Here is a 24,196-nt window from a genome sequence, read left to right as displayed (position 1 = left end):
TTGACCACAAGCCAGCAATGTGCCCTCGTAGCCAACAAGGCCAATGGTATCTTGGGGTGCATGAGGAAGAGTGTGGCCAACATGTCAAGGGATGTTCTCCTCCCCCTCGACTCTGCCCTGGTGAGGCCACATCTGCAGAACTGTGCCCAGTTCTGGGCTCCCCAGTTCAAAAAAGATGAGGAACTACTGGAAAGAGTCCAGCGGAGGGCAACGAAGATGATGAGGGGACTGGAGCATCTCCCTTGCAAGGAAAGGCTGAGGGAACTGGGTTTGTTCAGCCTGGAGAAGGGAAGACTGAGGGGAGATCCAATCAATACTTACAAATACCTTAAGGGTGGGTGTCAAAAGGATGGGGCCAGACTCTTTTCAGTGGTGCTGGGCGACAGGTTAAGGGGCAATGGGCATGAACTGAAACTCGGGAAGTTCCATCTGAACATGAGGAAGAACTTGTGTACTTTGAAGGTGGCAGAGCACTGGAACAGGCTGCTCAGAGAGGCTGTGGAGTCTCCTTCTCTGGAGATACTCAAAACCTGCCTGGATGTGTTACAGTGCAACTTGCTGTGGGTGACCCTGCTTTGGCAGGGGGGTTGGACTAGATGATCTCCAGAGGTCCCTTCCAACCCTGATGATTCTGTGATTCTGTGACTGTGTAATAAAAGGGATAGAGTGAAACTGAGGTATGGTGGAGGTTAGTCTCTAATTTCAGTACAGAAATGGTTTTCAAGCCCTACATAATTTGCCCGTGCATTTGCCCTTTAGACTGCTGAGAAAATACAATTTTTAAAATTGTCAAAGGCTTGATTACATTTATCACATTATTAAACATAATCATTTATGTTTAGCTAACTTTGAAGATACGTATGGGTCTGACATAAAGTCAACCACCAATTACTGCTACAAACACACACTTTTGTAGGCAGTCACAGAGTATAACGCAAGAACTGAGTTCTGGGTGCTTTCATACAATGTAGATGGAGAAGAAAGGCCCAAACAGCAACAGGTACTGTCTGCTGCTGTCCGGTCATTAACATTGACTCTAATTGTGATTTTTTTGGGGAGAGGTGGGAACTCCTGGCAGAAGTCCTTGGGTAGCAGACATTGTAGGACAAACACTTGTCCACTCTGGTGGGCTGCTGCTGCTCTGCCTGCTTGATCAAGTACAGGATAAGCAGGGCTCCTTGATATATCCTCATTCAAGTAGCTTTTCCACCTCTGTTATATGTGTTATATATGTACATGAATAAATAGGATTTCTTGCTAATCAAAAAGATACTAGAGAATGACTGCTTATGAGCAATAAAATAATACCCTGAGAAAGTGAGGCAAGGCCAAGCTTTAGCTAAGTAGCTTGAGGATCTGTGGAAAAGGAAGTCTATTAATGGATCCAAGTGGTTCCTCATGAAACCACAACAGTTCTACCCTACTTGTATGACCAAAGTCTGACAGGATGATTACGTTCATCCAGAAGTCTGCATTTCAGCCAGAACAGATGTTTCTACTGACCTGACCCACATCAGCTGTAATAGGAAGCAAAGGGAGTTGTCTCTGCTGTAATATACCCATAGCAGATCTCTGAAGATAGATGGATCCTATGTGAAAAGTGCTAAAAAGAAATGTTGTTCCTGTAAACTGCTTGAAAGCAAAGAAATTGAAAGACTTCTCACTTTCAGTTATGTAAATAAGGAATAACTCCACCAAATGTAATGGACCGATATTTTTATAAAATAATTAAAAATGGAAATCCTACCAAGATCCCTGTATTTTCTCATGTATACATATTTTGCAAAAGTATCTGAATGGAGACATTGACATTAGCTCCACAGTCCAAGATGTGCTGTATTTGTGCTACACTGAGATTACATTTTGAGAATTTAGTCCTGTATAATGAAAATTCAAAGATATATTCGGCAGATGTAAACAGATCTAACTCTAATGAACTTATAATGGAGGTATTGTTTACAGCAGCTGAGAATCTGGTCTGCAGTTTGTTATGCAAAATCATTATCTTGTGTACTTGGATTAATGTACACACTAATAAGACTCATTAATCTCTTCAGGTATCACTGTAGGTTTTTTTGAATGAGATACAATGTAATCCAAACATATCACCTCATAACTATTGATAAGACCCTTTAGAAACCTTAATCTTGTTATTCATAAATGTTTCTAAATATGGTAAAGCAATTATCTTGGTGCAAAGGAAATGGACATTGTCTCCAGTAGTTACTTAGACAGCTTTTCTTGAAATGAAAACAAAAAGAAAAATATACAGGCTTTTTCTTCTAAAGAGACAAACTTCATAAACATAACAAGATTTACTACAGAACTGAATGTTTATTGCAAAATGACACTTCTCTGCATATGTCTCCCATAACTATAGATTCAGAGATTTACAAGTAGTCCGTTAAGTTAATTAGTCCATTGTACTGTTAATGCTACTCCTCTGTACTCTATTGCCAGGTATTTTTTAGAATACCTATAAATGCCCCTAAAGTACTTCTTGGGACAGAACATGTTTTTACTAATGTCCATGTCCAGATGTTTTCCTTGGTGTTATGTTAACCATCCTACTTCTCCGCTTTATCTTGATTATCCTGGTTATTTCCTATTTTGCCATTTCAAATACTTCTTTATCCTTGGTGTTCACCACAAACAGTGACTGGCACCAGTGAATACTTGCCAGTCAGAGAAGGGGTAGTCCATGCACTGCCAAACAGACTGCTGATGTTCAGCAAAGAGAGTACTTAGCTGCTATATGACAGCATACATTTTTCTTTACGTTACACACGTTTGTTTTCTCCTGAGCTGTTGAAAAGAAGGTATTTCTTGTTGACTTGCTGCTTTGCAATACGTTTGAGCAACTTCAGTCATAGCAGCGGACGACTGGCATGCATGCATTGCATGCGAAATGTAGGATAATTAAGCAGAATTAAATTACATAGGATTAAATGCTATGGAGTTCTGCATTGATGCTTAACAGAGCTGGAGAAAATTGACTTCTATGACTCTTCACCTGAAATGTCCTCTACCCTTAGCCTTTTGGATATTGTAAGGCATTTTCAACACAGGAAACCTCTGTAGGACCTGCAGATTACTCCAAGTTAAGGTAAACTTCTGCCAAACAAGCAGTGAAACACTGGATACTCTGTACTCACACTGACCATTAGGTAGCTTTCTGTGAAGTGGTTTTTCTTGGCAAACTGGCTTTTCATTGTAACTTACTTACTTTGAATCCCCCCGTTCACAGTAGTGGTACGAGTTGATGCATTTGGAACTGTCCCAGTCACCCACAGTTAATCCCACTTGGCTGGTTTATCTCTCAGAAACTTTCTGCTGTTTTCTGTCCTGTAGATTTTGCTGTTACTTTAACCTAAGGATGCTTGGAGTGGCTAGAGGAATGTACCTCTATGTTCAATAGTCAGATACACACAGAAAAATGCTGTTACTTTAACCTAAGGATGCTTGGACCGGCTAGAGGAATGTACCTCTAACTTCAATAGTCACATACACACAGAAAAGGGTTGTACACATCTGCTTTCTAGTTCAAAATAAAAATACACAAAAGAAAAAAAATTGAGAGTAAATCTTTAAAAGCAAAGTGACCCAGATATTTATGGCCAGTCTTTCAAAGCTGCCCACAAGTACACAGGATATCTAAATATATCAATGCTGGCTCTAAATCCTATCCTTAGGCACAACAACTGCAATAACAAAACCCAACATACCTTCACATGTCAGTAAGAAGTACTCCAGATTGTGACTGAAGGATGCACTGAAATAAGTACAGTTTTCAATCAGATCACAAGACAGACACCGCCTGTTGAAGTTTCCATTTGTGCTTGCGCTGAAAAAGTTAATACAAGTCCATGAAGGTCACTGAGCAAATGTTATCTGGAAGCAACATTACTTGAACCTACTGTACTGTAGAACAAGAACATAAATATAATGTGTCCAACATTAGTAAGAGACAAAGCACTTCCATTTGGTTGAGTTTAAATAGCAGTAATGATGCTTTTTTTGCCTGAATGGAGAATATATGAAAGGATACTGATGTATGTTTTTTTGCAAGGTCAGGTGGTTATGAATGCAGGTATAGTTTTTAAAAGAAAATGATGGTTGCAATTCTAAAAGAGGAAGTCATAATTTGGTGAATGAAGGCATGAAACAGTACAGCAGTATTTCTACACCTACTTATATTATAACAGACAATAAAGAGCTAGAATTGCTTTCTTTAAGTTTGCCTCGCTGATCTGATTTGCTAGCAGCTGTCTCAGAGTCCAAAGTTCTTTTGGGGGGTTTAAATAGTTGCACTTATAACATGTAGATAGAAAGGCAAGATAATATTTAGGGATCTGTTTTTTGAAGAAGGTAACGTGGCCTGTCCATACGCACAGTCTTCATATGTTGAAGAATGAATTACAGATTATTAGCAAATACTAATAAATAACATTTTGCATTGATATAGCATTTTGAAATTTCAAAATGCTTTGAGAATATTAACTAATAGATCTTTCCAGTATTACTCTAAAGTAGATGAGTGTTTTTTGCTACCTTTTCAAGGTAATGAAAGAGATGAGGCTGAGCAACCTGTTTAGGGCCACAGAGATTGAACTAAGTAGCTCTTGGGCTCTTGTTTAGGCTCAGATCATGTCTCTGACTTAAATTATGTTTAAAACTACTAAATCAGACACAAAAAGGAAAAAAAACCCAAACAGATCTTCATCTGCTATAAGCTGTCAGAGCTCCAGTGGAGCTCTGTCAATGAACATATGCCAAGGTTGCTTCTGAGCTGACACCCTTGGGCTGGGATTAGAGACAGTCAAACTACCCAGTACAGGAAATCATATACCTGAAGTGAGGCCAAGATCACTGTGTAATCAAAGGAAGGTCAAGGACATTGACATTTTGGGCATCTCTGTCTCTGTTGCCTATGTGGGAAGGTGAGGTTAATGAGGCACCAGGGCGAGCAGCATGCCAAGACGAGCGAGAGGTGGGAAGCACTTTGACTCATGCCAGCAAGCTCTTGAGCAGCTGTGCCTGGACTAGGCTTTTAAAATGAGATTTTCTTCCCATTTCATTAGAAAGGAATGGTCAATATAATTTTGATTTTTTTTTCTTCAAGAAAATAAACACTGAGCTGAGCGACTCTTAAAAAACTGTGGAGTGCAGTGAACAGGCATAGAGGTCTCGAAAGGAAAAAATGATTCAATTACAGCTAATTCAGTTTGCTCTAGTTTCCTTCCCACTGAGCAAAAAAGGTATGACGTCCTGTTAGAGAAGGAAAAGGTACTGACTGTCCCTTATCAACTGATGCTATCACCAACTCTGCCCTTTGTTAGAGATGCTGAGATGACAGCAGGGTGATTGAGAAGGAAAATAGGAAAAATGGAATAGTGATTCCACAATGATTATTTAAAAGTTCGGGTTTCCTCTCCTTTGTAATCTGTTCCCACAATATTTTTAAATAGCTACCTTACCAGTAGCTTACTGTAAACCATCCTTTTACTCATCACACAGTTAGGGAGGATACTAAAGTCATCTGGAATTGCAGAAAAACATTTGCAAACATAACATATTGTTATTTCTTTTCAATTTTGTGAAGAGGTGAGGTGCTATCAAATTTCCATGAAAACTGCTATCTGGGAGTACAAAAACAGCTTATACCATTAGTTTATGTAATTCTGAATTCTTTCAAGTGTTAAACAGTTCTGTTGGAAAGTTTTGTGACAGTTTATCAAACTTGAGACCAATTTAAAATTTGCAGTAAAATGAGAAAATCGCTAAATGTAAAACATTTCCAAAAGTCAGGCATTTTGTTCACTATTGTTATGTTGTCCTATTTCAGTGACACATTGCAAGATCTTGCAATGTCACTAAAGACAAACACATAAGAAACTGTTTCTATTTCAATCACTTATGTAATGACTCATGTAAGACTGAAAAAAAGGGAAATTCTATATGTGAAGTTAGTAAAACACATACCTGTATAAATGTCGCCTCCTTGGCAAATCTTCTGTGCTGTGGAAATAACTGGGGAAAAAAATAATCAAAGGCAATTGTATCATTCGAAGGGTGTTTACAAATATCTCACACAACAATCATCTTCATTCACATCGCCATTTTCCTGAGCTTGTAAAGGCAAGGAAAGTTCAAACTGAATTAGAAAAATATAGAGAGGGACACATCCTGCAGAGGCTCAAGCAAGTACCTCATAGCCTGCACTGCAGTTGAAACAAGCATGGAAATATTTGGGTCCTACACTGGTCATGTCAGCAGATCAAAAAGGATCAAGTGATTAAGTGAAAGACCTTCACATTTTTACCTTAAGATTTATGGCTCAGAATTTCCTTTAAACACCCTTCTTTCTTCTCTGGAACCAGTTTTCACTTCTCTGACTACTTTTTATTCTTTGCCCAGATAGAGAGCTAACCAGGTTCTGACATGAAACCCACTGAAATGTCTTCTTTGAAAAAGGGAGTTGGACTTTCTGGGGAGACAGAGTATGAAGTTGAAGAATACTTCATTGGCCTTGCTTTGTCCCGAGACTCTGGTGAACTCCTTTTCTGGGTAAACAGCAAAAGTCCTGTTGTGTGGTGACACCTTCTGAAGGTAACAGAGAGGTGCTGCTGGAGATGGCCAACCTGAATCCAACATGCAGGGTCCAGATTGATCCCCCAGATGTTATTTCATGCGAATAATAACAGATCTCAGGAGCAAATGTAGCGTCCCTGGGGTGAATAACATGTCAGGCAGGATATTCAGTCCTGCTGATTTGCTTCCAATAAGCTGCACTTGCCTAGATGTACATCTTGATTGCACAAATTGTATGTGGTATTTTCTACTTGATTGGTCAGTTAAAATGCAAATAAGACTTTGGTGATAGTTTGCTACTTAGCTCTGCCCAGTGCTAAAGACCTTTATATTGTACTGAAGCTATTGGTAATTAAGGACATTCAAAACCTTGAAGGAGCATCGTGGTCTTAATGATCATTCAAAGTTTATCTTATTCCAGACACTTTTCACTCAGTTGTTCAGTGACTTTAAGAAACTGAGAGGTGACAGCCTTGTGTCCACCTGAATCTTTGCCTGGAAAGGAATCTATATGGTATTTGATTCCAGAAAGCCTTCCAAATATTTTCTTATGTAATTTCTTGAAACATATTTTTAAAAGTAGACATTTACAGAAGTCATTTTAGAAACATAAAAGACAAGTGTGAAGAAGGAGTGCTTTTTTGGTATTCTAACTAAATACTTTTTTTTCTAATGCATTGGTATTTTTGCAGGTCAATAAAGGATTCTTTCTAAAACTGACTATCTAGGTGGTCAATCAAAATAGACTTCTTTGCTCCAGAGGTTAATATCAGAAGTTGGAGAAGGAGAAATCACTCCTCTGCACAAAAGTATTTAATAGTCATAGAAAGTGAGGTTTGAACTCTACAGGAAAAAAAAATAAGGCAAGATATACGTAACGGTGTGAGAGGTTAAGCCAAAAGGGAGACAGCTTCTCCTGCTCTCTTACCTCCATCTTCTTAGGCTCATACATTTCAGATGCATACACACCACCATTGTAAGTAAGCCTACAGTCCAGGGCTAAACAAAGGAAGACTGATTTGTCAGACCAAATTTTACTTACATTTTATGCCTCTTTTCATCATATGCCAATATCTTTGTCACATCCCAATCGCCAGATGTAATAGACTGTAAGTTGTCGCTGCTACTATTGGGCTGCCAGAAAAAAAAGAGATTTAGATTTCTTTATTCTTAAAAGAAGATATCTGAGCAAAGCTTCTCTTCTGAAAAATGGAGCTGTTTTGACTCCATTGCCTATTAAAAATAAACCATGCATCTGCAATTTCCACCCCTCCCCCTGCTATTTCTGTGAATATAGAAATAAGAGAGAGTCAGAATCATCTTAACCACAACTCCACTGAAGATAATGGGATGAATTCAGCACAGAACAGCTTCAAACCCCTTCCTCTAATCCAGTGTGCCCGCGAGCTTCTGATTAATCCTTTATGGCAGTGCAGGGATTTACTTATTTATGTACAAATAAGAAGGCATTGAAAACCCAAAACAAAGCAATGATATTGTTTAGAAAGAGACAGTTGGTTGACCTTTTTCTAAGTATCTCATTTGGAAATTCACTTTATCTTATGCACAATAAAGCATCACTGAAGGTTTTCTTTTATGCACTAGACCCACATTCTACATTTGCACCTTCCACTCTTGCTGGTCCAAGCACAGATACTATTTTTTTATTGCTTTCTGCTTCAGGGGAGACCCAAAGCAACAGCAGCGAATGAGTCACCTGTGATGATGACATGGCGATGTGGTAGAACTTCCCACGTCCTCCCTGGGGAATGGCTCGGACAAAGAAAAACTTCCGACCGTCCTTGGAAAAAATTGGCTCTTCATTCTGTAAGTGGCAAATTTAAGGGTTGTATTACCATTAACTTGTTGTATATAAAATTGCTCTGCACTGCAAAAACCTGTGAAATTAATTCACAGTGAAATAGAGAGTGCTCTTTAACAGCAACCCGAGGCAAATAAAAAGCTCACTGAAAACTGGAGAAAGTTTCGAAGATTATTGCTTGCTCCTGGGAAAGCAGACCCTTTCAGCTGTGGGAAGGCAGGGGGACAGGCAGCAGGGAGAGTTCCCTGGCTATAAAGTCAATTCCCATTTGCAAAGCAAAATGTACACATATACAACTGAGTGCTCAGGGCAGTTGGAATAAAGCCTTTAGAAATGGTTTGAACCTCGCTGGCACGGGTATGACAAACCCTGTTTACTCTGCTGGAAGAACTGATCTGCTCCTGTCCTTGAGGAAACACAACTAACAGCATCTAACTGCCCTCTTTTTCTACTCTCTTACAAATGTTTATTTCACTGAATTATTTACGAAGGAAGGGATATCTTGCAAAACTCTTTGACACAAAGTTCCCAGGTGAATGTGATGATTGACTTTTATTGGGTGACTAGAACTTTCAACCAGAGATAGAAGAGACTCAGCAGAAGGAAATCAAACACCACATATGGCAAGCAAGAATTTCCTGGAAGGGTCTTTGTCTTCTTTTTGTACAGGAACCCTGAGGCACATGGGAAGTCTCCACTGCAGGAGATGGTTGAACAGCAGATTACAAGGGAAAGCAGAAGGATGGTCCATATGGTGTGACACAGTAGCACTGTACCAAGGGAACTGGCTAGAAGAAGCTCCTCTACTCTGAATCTTGAATAGCTGGGACTCAAACAAGAACTGAACCTCTGCTGAACCTCTCCTGTGATATCAGGCTTTTCTGAGGACTGGCTGATCCCTCCTTCCCTGGCCCAGCCTTGCGGATCCTTCTTCTTCAAGGGCAGTCAACAGGGAAACTGTTTCTCAGCCTCTTCTGGGTCCTCCTTTGGTTCAGTGTTAATTAAACACCCTGGCTTCCTGCTTGGCACGTGTCAAGATGCCACACTGAACCACCAAGAATTTCATTGTACAGGGAGACTTATGGCTAATGCAAACACCTACAGCAAAGAAATAAACATTTTTATTTCTCATAAGCTAACACATTATTCTTACTGTATGTTCCTTTGCTCCCAGTTGTTCACTGATTAATTATTTCCTGCTATTTATCAGATTTATCAACACTGTATTAGGTGTTCAAACTGTTTGTTTTTCCTTTTATTTTCCCCTGCTTAGGTTTTAAGTGTATTTTAAAATATGTCCATTTACGGCTTGTTGCCCCTCTATGAAATAATGGGCTCATTTGTTTCTGACATTGTTCTGGAACCTGAAACACAAAACTCCATATTATTTTCAAATGTCTTTTATGACAGGAGAAACCTCATTGAAAAACAACTGTGATAACTTGGGCAAATGTTCTGCTCGACAGGTTTTCCTTTACTGAGGCAAAGAGCAATGAGTTCACCCTACATTTCTATATCTGTGCCTGCTGCATTATATATTCCAGCAATACATCTCTGCCAGCAAAAGTAGGCATTGTGCAGATCAGTGTGAGGTTCATTCAGAGTTACAGGGGAAGGAGGTGCACGGCACGGATGACAGATGCGAGGCTTTAGCACTCGGCTGATGTTATGAGACAGCCTTGTTTGCATGTTCCTGTTGCTGGAAAGACAACGCATTAATACAACCAGGACTTTGTTTAGGATCTTGACAGAGGTGGTGACTTATCCTGGATGGCGAATGGGGAGGACATCAGACTGAAAGGTTTTTGGAACCGGACTTTATACTGTAGGGAGCTAGACTGGGCACGTAATTAAAATATTCTGCTTGTGATACAAACAGTTCGAGCCTTTGGTTGACTACTATTGACTGAATCCCACAACAGTAGAATGGAAGAGCCCTCCTTGAAAATAATAAGAGATCAGCTTAATGCTGGTAAAAGAAAATACTTTTCCTATGCAGCAGGTAGGGAATTTTTGGAAGTTTTGCCATAGGAGGCTTATGGAAGCAGCTGTATCAGAACGTGCAAAAAGGGATTGAACAAACTCATGATTCCTTAACAGATCCTAAAGGGAATAGATATGGATATAGTCTCAAATGTCTGTAATCTTTTTATTGTAGATGGTAGTGAAATATGAGATGACTGGGCTGCAGAAAGCAGCCAGTTCACACACTGTCCTTAAGTACCGTCAGCTGCTGTGTCAGCTAAAGACAGAATGATGGAGCAGAGGAAGCAGTGGTGAGACTTGGTAGGGCACTTCTTAAGTCCTTACAGCTCTTCTTGACTTTTTGCTCAGCTAGATCTCTGTATTTAGACAAATGAATTCTACCCAAACACTCAAGCCCAGTTTCCAGAAATCCTCTGCTTTGTGCAGACAAAGGACAAAGCTGTCCTCACGTCAGCTACACGTAGCAATAACTCAGTGCTCTCAGACTCAGGTGTAAGGGGAAATAAAAAAATAAGGTAACTCTTGTATGATTCCACAGCAGCTTAAATTAAAGCTTAAATCTGACTAAGTAAGTGTGCATCCCTGACCCCATTTGCCTTTCCAGGACCTGTGTGAACAGACAGTGGCCTGGTTCAGAAAGCAGATCTACCCAGAGCTGCTCACCTGTGACGGGCAATTGTCCCCTGGGTGGAGGAAGAAGAAAATAGGTGGTTGGAGCTGAGGACTACCCAGTCATCCTCAGAGTTGAAGGAATAATCACAAAACAAAGCATGACCCTGTGGCTGGAGAAGGAATCTGTGGGACTAATCAACCTACATCACTATCAGTAAGAGAAAGAGGCAGCAAATCCGCTTCCAGCAACCTGTTTATCGCTGTGTATCAAAATGATACCACCAAAGACTTCAGCTTTGGTGGAAGAGATAAGGTCATGGGAGGCTGCTGGAGGGCACTGTGGCTCCTGAAGGGATAAGTGCTGGAGTTCAGAGTTGCACAACACAGGTCAGTGTATCTGCAAATGGTCAGGAGAAGAAGAAACGAAGGAGTGCCTCAGAGGCTTATCCCAAGTTTGGCAGAATCAGGATGAATGAGGGGACAATGCTAAATGCAGTCTGAGCTTCTGTAAGTATTAGAGAGGAGCATGAAGTCCTGGAGTAAGGAATAACAATTAAAAAAAAAAAAAAAAGATAGAGTGTATTCAGTTGTGTCTCGAGAGAGATCATTGAGCATCACTGGATCTGCAGCCACCCGAGGAAGATTGCTCTGGTGAAAGAAGGAAAGGCAAGGCGCATGCAGGATGGTGGGGAGTGCACAAGTGTCTCTGACCTTGAGGATCTGCACGATCAAATGTGACCTGGGACAAACATTTGAAAGTGATGTTACTCACTTCATGGTGAGTCAGAGTGTGTGAAAGCCACGTCGACCCACAAGTACGGCACCACCAAAACCACCCACACGTTAACATGGGTCAAACACTCATGACATTGCAGCACCACATGCTGCAGCTCCAAACTGGTCTGTCTTTACTCTCATTGTTCAACACACTCCCTGCCTCCTGCTCTTCTGGAGTACAGTGCTTCACACGCTTTTGGCTGGACTCCATGTATTTCCACAGAGAAATCAGTGGGAAAGCAGATTCTTTGAAATTTGATTTTATTACTGACTGAGAATTATACTTCCATGAGAATTATGTTTTTCTTGTTCATCCTCAAGTTTTAAAAAGGAAACCAATTAATCTGAATAACTCAGTCCTTTCCAATTGATCCTCTGATGTATTTTCTCTTCCTCAGCACAATCTCCTGCCCTCTCTGTCTGATCCACTTGTGCCCAGATCCCAGAATTAATGATTTTGCTCTGTAGGTATTTATTCATTCAGGGAAATGTCCCAATACTTTAAGTGTCACAGCACCATAGCTCTCATAAACAGATAGATGTGACATGAATCATTTTAATACTTTGTATTTTGGTAAGCACTTCATTGAAAACCAACAAAGTGTTAAAAATGCACATCGGCTTTACTGCAGCAATGAAGTCACCTCCTCTTTTGGGCACAGGGGGAAGATCTGTTTCCAACCCCTGCCACAATTGGCCCCTAGGGAAATGCTGAGGTCCATCCTCCATCCCTGTCCCCATGCTCATCTATGGTTGGGTGCACCACACCAATGGCCATCTCTGAAGCCAGGGCAAGGGCACCAAAACACAGGCTCATCAAAGGGAGAGCGAGGAGCCCATACCTCGGGGTATCAATTCCCTTCACTGGATGAAATCAGGACTCTTCATTTAAGGGCTAAAGACACTGTTTGTAGCCAGAAACTGCTTTGTTAGCTCTGGCAGATGAATTTGGGTGTTTGAATTATGGGGGTCTGGGTCCTATTTCTGCTGCATCCTTTGTCTTTAGGGCAACATTAGGTCAGTTATGGGGTTATTATATGAGAAAAGGGCTTTACAGGGTGAAAAAGTCAGTCTTGTTTGTAATGTTCTCTGAACTTTGTTTTTCTTATAAAAATCTCATTTCATATCACCTATTAACTATGCGTAAGAATCATTACTGGGTTATCATGCTGTTAGGATTAAAGCAAAGGAGTTGTAAAAGAAAAATGGTATGAGATTTTCAACATCTCAATCTTCTGACAGAGCAAAAGTCTTTAGTTTCCGACTCACATGATCTGAAAGACAAGGGAAATAGGAGGATTGGAAAGAAAAATGCAACCCGAAGAAACTGTTACCAGAGAAGGCCAGCCAGCCCACGCAGGCAGTTTTGGAGGTTATATGTCTCTAAACAATTTTGAAGTAATCTCCTAGCCCTGCCAACATCAATGTCAAAACCTACAGCCTTTGGTGGCATTGGAATTGCACCCTGGTTTATAATTAAGTTTGTTCAGGCTACGTTCACAATTAAATAAACAAATCAATTAAAACGCCAGTAAAGTTTATCTTCAGCAGGTGCTCAGAAATTTTCTTATTTCTCCCTTGCTGATTCATTGTCTGTATATGACCACCACTGGTACTATTGGAAAATGACAAAAATTGAAACAAAATTGTTTACAGCTATAATTACTGTTTCAAAGAATTCGTATATTTAAGCAAAAGTATGAGTAAATTTCAGGCTGGCTTTTATGCTCAGAAGTGCACAAGCAAGTATACAAATAAAAGCAGTAAAAACTTCCAAAGTCCCTAGGCAGATTTGATGAACATGTGTCTCTTCTTATTTGTGCAAAAGGTTTGAAAACACTGGCCATATCATCCTACATGGAGTGACAGATACTTTCTAGCAAAACCTGTGTAAATACTGTATATTTCTCATTATACTTTGGGTGGTTTATCCTATTTTTCAGCTACACAGTGACAGCAGTACTTCTCTTTGCCCATGTTGGAGAAAGGCTTTCCAAAGATTTTGGACTTGAATAAAATTCATTCATGAACTTAAGCCCAGAAGTCAAAGGGAGATCATTTACTATGGCCTCCCATACACAGACTATTAAATGTCACTGAGTTACCAAACTACTACTACAACAACAAAAAAATTCAAATTCATGGGTCCTATGCTCTACCTCAGAACATTCAGTTTTCAGACAGCTGAAAAAAGTTGACCCTATTATCCTTGGAGACTCCCCCATGTCCCTGGTGAGTATCTTCTGATGCTGATGTTTTTCTCTCCTTGTCTCCTGCTTCCTACTACGAAGTTTGCCCCTATTCCAGGAAAATCAGATGCACTTAAATTCTCAAAAAAAAGGTAAAGCTCCTGTATACTTTTCAAACCAGATGTATGGACTACTTTCAAGGAGTATTTTAAAGAATGAGGCAAGCAGTTAGATTCTTCGGTCCTATTGATTTAAAATTGGGGTACTTCTCAAAAGGAGGTCTGGTCAATGGAGCATACAGAACAAGTTGGCCAACCAGGCAGGTGGTGTCTTCTTCAGGGTGGGCTGAATCATGCTCAAGGTCCATTGACTGTGTGACTGCACTGATCACCATACTGGCTGTCTACAGAGTGCAATTTGGCACCTGGCTCATATGCATATACCTATATTAAAATGTCTCAACCAAGGAGTCTTCATCCTCAGTTGCACTCAGGAGTTGCACTCCTGAGCTCCTTCAGTAGCTGCCTAATGTGCAATTCTTCTCCTCCTTAAAGAGGTTAGGGGACTCATACTAGGATTTAACTTTTTCACATCATTCTCATAGTCAGACACACATGCCATGACCATAAGTTTCCAGTCATCTAGATTATGAGTCATAGAGTAAAATGTAAAATACAGTTATCCTAGTAATCATATATTCAGTCAAAACTAGAATTTAATGTAATTTTGTTGTCAGAAATACAGGCAAATGAGCTCTATAACTCTTCAGACTCTTACAAAAACTTCTGAAGAGTACTACCAAACGTCTCCAAAGTCCATAGCAAATGTTATCCTAGTTTAGTACTGAGATGTCTGACTCATTTGGCTGTAACAAACATCCTTCTTTAACCTCAAACTAAGTATATGATGTTTGAAGATGCAGTAAAACAAACTATATTTCCCTGGAGCAGGCCCATTAGAGACTGGCAGATCATTGACTACAGTTATTCAGGACAAAGCACCATCTTTTAATGACTATCCATGTAGTAGGTAAATGACTAAAGAAAACAGCGGTGTAAAAACTTAAGTTCTACTATACTGCGTTAATGGAGGCTCCAGTAAATAGCAAAGGATTAAAACTACCCTTAGATTTATAAAATAAATGAATCCTGTGAAATACTTTTTTAAAAAAAAAAGATACAAAATATGGGCAATTTAATTTTGTCTTGACTTGACTTGTCTTTTAAGCTTTTGTTTTCAACTCAAGCCAACACTGTCCTTACGAGTGTAAAGAATACTTCATCAGCAGTTTTACTCTGTACCTGAGTATACCAGCAAAAGATTATTTGAAATGCTTGGAGCACAAAATCTACTTTCTCTGTAAAACCATTTTTTATCTGGATCAGACATAGCCCATTGCTGTAGGACAGTCACTGGAACAGAGGAGATCATTGTTCTTGCTGCGAACTGATGTACTGTGGTTTCTACAGGTTCTTGGATCCTCTGAACAAGCTGTGACAAAAATGTGAATTGGTTTAAATCTGAACTTGGAAAAAATATAGTACAAGATCTTTATTTGACATGCTACTCCCTGTCTGGCATTCGTATATCCCATGAAAAACAGTTCAGTGTTGTGGCTGAATTGGTATCAGCAGCTTCTCTCTCCAGAATAGGTTAATCAAATCTGAGGTCACTTCACAAACTGACTCCTGGGGAGGTAGTATAAATGATCTTCCAGAGATTTACATGCTGGAAGTCTACAGGATTTATACAGATATATGTTGAAAAAACCCACCTTTTCCGAAAAAAAAAAAACCAAAACCAACACCAACAACAAGGAAAAAGACGAAGAAAAAAGAACAGAAAAAAATCTCATAAATAAAAACTTCTTGCAGGTTTAAATTTTCTGTCCTATTTTCTACGTTTTTTTTTTTCCAGCATTTATTTTCATCTTTGTTTTATTTCATTTGGGGGATGGGAGCACATAGCCATACAAATTAGTAGTATTACACACAAGTTACAGTCTCAGAAGATTTACATGGCACAGTTGTCTGTTAAAACAGGATTTTAAACTCCATCAGGCAGTTCCTCCCCATTCCATGCTCCACATAAGCCCTGGTTTTAACTGCCCCATCAACAATTTAATTTCATTTTTCACTTTTCTTACACCTGCAAATAGCTGCAGAGTAACACAGGAAAATTTGACAAATGTAGCTTAAGTGACTTAAAAGTCCTGTCTGCATGATTTTGGTTCTGAATGGACATAAGCTCTCTTAATAAAATGACCTTTGCTCCCCTGTTTTCAACAGCAGACTTCTTTCCTTTATAGAAGAACTGAAAACAACCACCACACTGTTTAAAATGATCTTCAGTCTCAAAGCAGGGTGTGAAGGACCACCTCTGAGATTGATGAGTCTTACACAGATACTGTCGGGGGGTGAATTGTCACCAGCACCAGCTTTTAATTTCTTTTAAATCCAAGTAAATTGCAGTCTAAGAGCTATGGGACCCACAGAGAAGATGGTATCTTCAGTAAGAACTTGTTTATTACTGAGAAACTCTTTTCTACAACACAAATCAAGCCATCTTCCAAGTATCTTTCTCAGGTCTGGAAATCAGTTTTTCTCTTTATGGGAAAAACAATGAAACAAAAACCCTCTCAAAAACTTAGACCACAAAGAAAAGATCACTATTACCTGTCTGTGCAGCCAGCCTTCACTTTCATCTTCATGTTTCTAAAATGCGAGAAGATCATTAATACCATAGTTTGCACTTACTACATTTTGCTTATCAGTGCACAAAGCAGTTGGATTGAATCTGAAAAGTTGTTCAGAAATATAAAGAAACTGCTTAAATATGAGCTTCAGGAGTGTAATCCAGTCACTGCTCTCCTTGTCTTTCCTCTCTGACAAATGAGCATGCACTCACTTAAGAAAGCATTTTACTCATACAGACAAAACATAAATCCACAAGAAATATTATTCCCCAAATAAATAAAGCTTGTTAAGAAATAATAATGAATGAAATGAAAGCTGCTAACAACAGACTCTACTCTGTGCTCTATGCACAGTATTGCATCATTTTTTCGAGGGATGGACATATCAGAACAATTTTGTACTGTGGAAACACCTATGCCAGTTTAAAAGATGGTATCTAGTAATACTTACACAGGTTATATCAATACACCATTTACATTAGTGTGTCTATAGAAGGGATTAATTAACTACAATTGAAATGTGGGTAGATAAGCATGAGCCATTTTTAATGCCATTAAATATATATAATGCCATTGAACTAGAATGTTGCAAAGATATTCAGGTTACAAACTATTGATGTGTGCGCACTTGTGTATATATACAGTTATTTCAAGACAAGTAACCACTCTCTTACACGCACACCCCCCCTCACACAGAGTGTGTGCAGGGACATACTGTTCCTGGCTTTTTAGAAGGTGTAAAAAAAAAAAGTAGATATTGCAAACATTGTTTATATTCTGTGTCTGCCTAAATAAACGTGTGCCAGCTGACTTGTTGCCAGGTAAGAGAACTGAAATACTTTCTCCTTGCGTGGGTTATGAAAACTGATGGCAAACAACCATTTGGCTCATCTCTCCTACCTTTGTGCAGACTCCCGTAGTGGCATCACAGAGTGTCAGGATAGACACGTTTTGGGCCCTGTTCAGCCAGTTTACCGCCACTTTTGTGCTGGTTGCCCATTTCACCATGGTTATGTAGTAGTCCCTGTGAACACAGACATATATAAACCAAATCACAATCCTGACATCCTAATGAATTGCCACCTGGCAGAGCAGTCAGAAGCTGCCACAGGCAAACGGTCCAGAAGAGATCTCTGGTTATTAAGAGCACTGTGTCTTGATGTCTCTAGGCTTCCTTATGTACGGATTTCAACACCTAAAAATGACATTTTTAGGGCTGTGCAGGTGTTTTATCTGCCACTTCTGAAAGTCATTTTCAAAGAAGAGACAAAAGCTCTTTCAAGCTATTCAGTCTTCCAAGAAGGACTGAAATGCCTGGAGCTACAAATTTACGCACAGGTGGAAAAGAAATTGCAAACAATTTCCAATCTGACCACACTAACCGGCTGACTCAGACCCATCACTGCGAACGGTTGGATTCTTCATGCTTATGAAGAGTTAATGGCCTCTAAATATCCCTACTACACACCAAAATATCCATGAGTGTTGCATTAAAAGGAAAAGAGCAAAAAGGATAGAGTTTAGAGAGACACAGGGTTTCTGCAAAGCAGATGCAGCTGGTTGCCATAAAGACATGAGCAGGGTTGTGACAGTTTGCATCGGCAAAACTTCCGTCCCACACTCCCTGTACCATCCTCTATTGCTGGACATATTCAGGTTGTGATAATACTCGGAGTAAATCACCAGTGTGGGCTGCACAGTCCTGTAATCAATATCTTGCCCTAGATAACATAGGAAAAGGCCTGTGCAATAGTGGGCAATGGAACCACCTAGGCTGGGCTGGAAAATACAGGATCACAAATAAATACACCGATGGTCACCTTCTCAGAGCCAGTCTGCGGTGGTAGTCACATATGTCCACCTCTGCAGCAATTCAGGGGCTTCACCACTTTATCTGTAGGATAAAATTCTGGCTGAGCTGACAAAGCTGGTGATGTTGTAATATACTGCTGGGCTATGTGGGCCATATCCTTAAATTATAATATGACTTTTCACAGCATACAGTCTATAAAAAATGTATTAGTTCATTTGTTTGGTATAAAATATGTATAAGGAATTGTTGCTCTCATTGGAATTAATGTGCTGTGTCACTGGAGAGTACTTTGTGTTCTGGCAAGCGCTCCTGCATATACTGAAGTGAAAGGGCAAAAGAAACAAAGACTCATTTGTCTAGCAAAATAACATCTAGAAATTGATTTTGTAGTTTTCAGTAATATTTAGTGCCTGAATTTGGCTGGGGAAAAAACCCAAAAGACTTCAATGATTGCATCCACTGTGCTGGAAAGAAGCATACTTCCAGGTGAGACAACAGCAGTCTGAAAATTCAGTGCCTGAAATAAAATCATAATTTTACTGTATAAATTAAACTGTATAACCATCTCTTCTTTCTCTCCAAAATTAACTGAGCAGATTCAGCCTCCCCAGAAAAGGAATGTGAATTTAGTACATATTGTGGCTTGGAGCATTTTTTCCATAAATCCAATTTAAAGTTTGAAAGACACATAGTCAATTTTCACATCCCTCTCGCTGTTTGGACACAGGAGCCACAGTTCTCTCTCAGGAACTTTTTATTATTATTTTAAGTCAAACATTACCTTCCCCATCACCCCAGAGATAGGCATGGATTCTCAATTTCTCTCTGAAGCCTCTCCCAGCCATCCAGCCCATGGATACCCCAGTCAGCAGACAACTGCAGATACTTGAATAGTTATTATTCTAGTCTCAGAGTAGCGTGGAGTCTTTAATTTACTTCACTTCACATCTCTTCTGTAGAACAACCAAGTTTTATGTTTCCCATTTTGCAGAGGAAAATGAGACAATAAGGTGTGATTCATCTCAGTTAATTTTAAACATCTGCAGCTCCGGCAGCTGCACTGGTTGAGCAGCCAGTGGAGAGAAACAGGGAGTCAGCGTATTTCCCAAGCCCTCTTCACCTGACCTGTCCTAGATTTTATACGGAGCTGATTCAAGGAGAACCTATTTCTTCCCATAGAGTGAAATCTAGACCAGCAGGTACCTGACTACTTTGTTTATAGACATCCACATCAGAGCAGGTTACACCCTCCCAGAGGAAAGGAATAACTTGTTTGAGCCCTTTCAGGAAGGGTGCAGTTAAGCTGAGTTTGTAATCTATTTCCCCATCCCAGTAAAGACATTGGTGGTTGGGTTTGCAATCATCTGAGACTGGTTATTGTCCAGCACCCTTATTCATATCCTAAATTTACTTGGCTGCTTTCTGGAGCTATAAATTTAAAATACAAGGTATGAATCTACAATATGAATACTTAAAGTATGACAACAGTAATAAAGCCATAAACACCACAAATAACAGACAGCGATATATTACATGGCCAAGTGACAGGCGGCAACCCAGCCCTCGGTCCCTGGGGCGCAGCCGGCTCCTGCCTCTGATCCAGACTCAAGCTGTCTGAGTTTCTCCATTATTTATTTGTTCATGACCTATGCAAGGACCAGTGACGATTTCTGCACTCAGGGGAGTTAACATCTTTCTTTAATTTGCCACCTGGGATGCAAATATGATGTGAGGAATAAGTTGGATCATGGTCTAATTCTCACCACCTGCTGATGTAACTCCTGGGATCCACTGGTTTTCATCAAAATAAAAAATGCCTGTCAACCATTGAATGTTACAATACTTCTTTTTCCCCTGCATTTTCCACCCCTTCACTTTCTTTTTCTCACAGACAAGCAAAGTGTTGGAGAAAATGTGGCCAAAATGCCCAGAATGAAAGATTTTTAAACAGAGAAATTACCAAAATTGTACATTTTCCCCACAACATATTTTCCTATCATCAGCTTTGCTTTTTTTTTTTTTTTAACTTAAAAATATCTCAATTCTGTGGAAAATTTCTGACTTCTTTTAATTCTGAAAGAAAAGAGACCCTGGCATATCTCCACTTTATTCTCAGCTTTATTAGTTGTACTGAAACACTTTGCTCCAGATAAAAAGAACACCAAGAAGTACCGCTCTGTCCGTATATCATCTGCGTGAACAGATTGAGCACATTGAAATGCTTCAGATAGGACCGCTCTGCTTGAAGATCCTTATCGCCAGCTGCCCCTGATTCTTTGAAACTCCCTTCTGTAACTAACTGTACAGTACATCTCTCTTGTCTATTTTAATGAAATGTTATCTCTTATTTCAGAAAATATATGCGTAATGAAAATGCACACCTATTACTCTAGCAACACTACTTATATCACGCCCTAGGGATGGCAATTGCCATGGTTTTGATGAAATATATAGAGATGAATTAATTATGATATATTTTGCATCATTTTACAATATTGATTTCAACCAAATAAATTACAGCCACCCATAACCATATAGAACAAATTTATTAACAACACTTGGATCTTGCAGTGTGAAGTTATTACTATAATTAAAACATTTCCGAGTCTCTCTGTTTACAGAGTATGCTAGCAACAGAAAAATGATATTTTCCAGGAGTTGCAGTTCTGATATTGTGACTGGGATACTGTAATTGGGATGCTGTGATCCTGAATTGCTGCCTGCTGTATACAGATCTGAAATTGTATTTTTGAAAGACAAGTGCATTTATGCCCATTTGGTTTGGTCACAGGTCATATACCTTTAGTTGCATAAATGGATCTGGAGTATTTTAGAGTTATTCAGTGAAAACATGTCCTGAGGCTGACACTAGCTTTCCTAGCAAAGAAAGGCAACTCCCACCATAAATGATTCCACTGGTTTAGTATCCTCTCATCAAATGACTACGCAGCCTATCCCCAGGCCTTATATATTTATCATGCACAATGAAGATCACCTCTGCACCCTCCACTGCCCTCCAAGCTGCCCTGTTTCATTAACTCTGTGCTGTACCTCTGTCTTTATTGGCACTGGAACTACAGATCCAGGAATCTAATTTAGCAATCAGTAAAAAAAAGGTGAGCACACATGTTGGTTGGATGCTTCTACTCGAACAAGTGATGTGCCTGGGAATGATAACCCTGCAGCATTACATTTGGAGGGGTCACTATGGATACTTTAGATGTAGAAGCAGAGTCTGATTTCTCTTGGCCTGCTATAAAGCTATTGCAAGTTTAAATCAAAGTAACTGAAATCTGGATTTGGATTCGAATCTCCGAGCTTTGCAGGGAGGAGTGCCGTGAATTATCTAAAGCTGCTTCTCTCCTGAACAGTGTAAAAGTAGCTCTATGTAAACATAAACATTAACATAAAGCACAATGTAACATAAACACACACAACGTAAACATAAACACAGCTCAAGCTTTGACCATGGTTGAAGTCCAAGCCAAACTTTTAAACTCTTGCTAAATGCAGACTTAAGCCCTTACTTAATTAGAAATGGGTGTCTAAGTAGTTGGCTGAATTATTGGCCAACTTCTAAAATACACTTGCCCTAAAAGCAGCAAGGAGCTTTCCTTTTTATTTGTAATGAAGACTGGGCAACATATCTGCGGAATGTCTGCCTGGTTTCATTCCTATGTTCACGTCACGAAGCAGTGAGATCGTGTTTGCTGTGTTATAGGGCTGCCCTGTTTCTGCTTCATGGTCTTTCATACAGGCTGCAGAAAATATCCCTTCAACATTGCCTGTGACTACACATGAAATGAATGTGTTCTTATGAATTTGGGGATATTCTGCAAGTTCTGTAAAAACAACCTTACTCTGAAGTCGATCTGTGTCACAGTGATTTCAAGTAAAAAACTAATAATCTATAAAATATATGTAAGAAGAAGAATAAGTTGAAAAATTTTAAGCAGATTTACACAAAGTGAAACTCTTTGATAGTGGCAGAGAAAGGTACTGTAAAATGATCTTGAAAAAAGTCAGTCTGATTTGAAACCCCAACAGAATTGGTGTCCAGCATCCCAGGGCGAGGAAGTACCTACCTCATTCTCTGGTCATCTGGGGGAGTCATTTCCAGGTCGTGGGTAGGTCCATTCAGACCAATCACATGCAAAGAAATAGTTGGATTTTCCATTCCAGCCTGGATTTTAAAATAAGAATAAATTACCATATCTTAACAACACAGAATGGTTTTGATTTATTATATCCACGGATTACAAAATGCATTCCCATTGCATGGGGTTATGGACTGGACTGCTGCGGTCATTCACAGGGAAACTGCAACTGTAGTGATGTGGTACTGAAGTGCGGAAAGGTCAGTAGGCACAACAAAGGGGTAGTTTTACTTAGGACACCTCTAGCCTTGGTAAAAAATGCTACTTTTCATGGCGACTAGAAACGTTGCTATTTTATGTACCCTTTGATAAAAGGTTGTTTAATAGGATGATGGTAGACATAGTAAAATACTGATTCATTTTGTATCGTGGGAAAGGGCATCCCCTGCTGAATCATTGTTCCTTTCCACAAAACCTGCATATATGTCGATATCCCTCCTGTTAAATTGTGGTTCAATTTGGACCAACACGTGAGGTCTTAGGTAATCAGTGCATAAAGCAAGACACCCAGAAGAAATGACGGCAGCATGGTACACTCCTGTGCTGTCTTACAGTACAAAATTACAGCAATAACTGCCGTGGTGTAACAATACTGGTAAAGAGCTGCGCCAGTGCTGCGTGCCCGCTGCAGGACTGCTGGGCAGGTCCCTGCAATCAAGGAGAGGTTGGCCTTTAAGTCTTTTCTGTCTTTTACTGTGTTCTTTGTAATGCTCAGGCACAACATGTCTCCAAAACCAGACTATCTCCTCCAACATTAGGCCATCCCGGATATTCTAAGGAAACCGAAATACTACATTTTCCTTCTATATAAAAGAAAATGTATCTGAATGTAGAAATGCTGGCTTCCAAGCTCTCAGATATCAACAATTCTGTTCTAGCATGGAAGCACAACTGCTTTTGTGTGGGTACAAAGCAAGAATTTTTAAACTTTACTTTCATTACGTTGAGAATGACTAATACTCGAATCAGAAAATTGCAATTTTACAAATGCAACTAAAGAGTAATGAAAACCATATCCACTGGCGAACAGCCGATCTTCCCTTAGATCTGTTTATTTTCATTGCTTATGAATGCGCACTATTATACAGTCTCCTCTCTGAGCCTACTGGCAAAAAAGAATAATTATTTTTTGATAGAACAACAGGACTGTTTGTTTTATTCTCCCTTACCTTTGGATAATGATAGGTTTTAACAGTAGGGTAAAGGCTGCCAGTGTACACTGGGATCTCCATGGTGGGGACTCTGGAGGCATTAATTGTTGCATATGCTAACCTGGTGCCATCAGGAGACCACCAATGAGCAATATGAGTCTTCAAGATCTCCTCTAATTAAAAAAAAAAAAGCGAGAACAGAAAAAAAAAAGGCTATTAGACATAAATTACTAGTTAGCAATAAATGAAACAGCGTAGATATGAAAATCCTGGTCTAATCACAGCACAGGGAGGACACCACAGGAATATCAATTAAGAATACTCATTAAATTATGCCATATACACAAATGAACACAATTGATAACAATTACTCTGAATATTTAGGTTATTAAGCATAATTACC

General features: G+C 39.5%; 1 protein-coding gene across 1 annotated transcript in view; it reads right to left on the bottom strand.

The window, feature by feature from the left end:
• Positions 1–23: 23 nt before the first annotated feature.
• The window catches only part of LOC104162823 (dipeptidyl aminopeptidase-like protein 6), a gene marked incomplete at both ends in the record, with an annotated part of 90,430 nt that continues 66,257 nt past the window's right edge, over positions 24–24,196 (bottom strand). Inside the window, 9 exons of the mRNA XM_009701644.1 lie at positions 24–56; positions 3,724–3,844; positions 5,983–6,030; positions 7,634–7,725; positions 8,309–8,416; positions 16,653–16,691; positions 17,573–17,696; positions 22,571–22,668; positions 23,812–23,966. Coding sequence (XP_009699946.1) covers positions 24–56; positions 3,724–3,844; positions 5,983–6,030; positions 7,634–7,725; positions 8,309–8,416; positions 16,653–16,691; positions 17,573–17,696; positions 22,571–22,668; positions 23,812–23,966 — 818 coding nt within the window. The remainder of the gene's footprint in view (positions 57–3,723; positions 3,845–5,982; positions 6,031–7,633; positions 7,726–8,308; positions 8,417–16,652; positions 16,692–17,572; positions 17,697–22,570; positions 22,669–23,811; positions 23,967–24,196) is intronic.

This window comes from Cariama cristata, unplaced genomic scaffold (genome assembly GCF_000690535.1).
Source record: "Cariama cristata isolate BGI_N322 unplaced genomic scaffold, ASM69053v1 scaffold14426, whole genome shotgun sequence".
Classification (NCBI taxonomy): domain Eukaryota; kingdom Metazoa; phylum Chordata; class Aves; order Cariamiformes; family Cariamidae; genus Cariama; species Cariama cristata.
The sequence above is the reverse complement of the archived record's forward strand: the minus strand, read 5'-3'. Positions and strand labels throughout refer to the sequence as shown.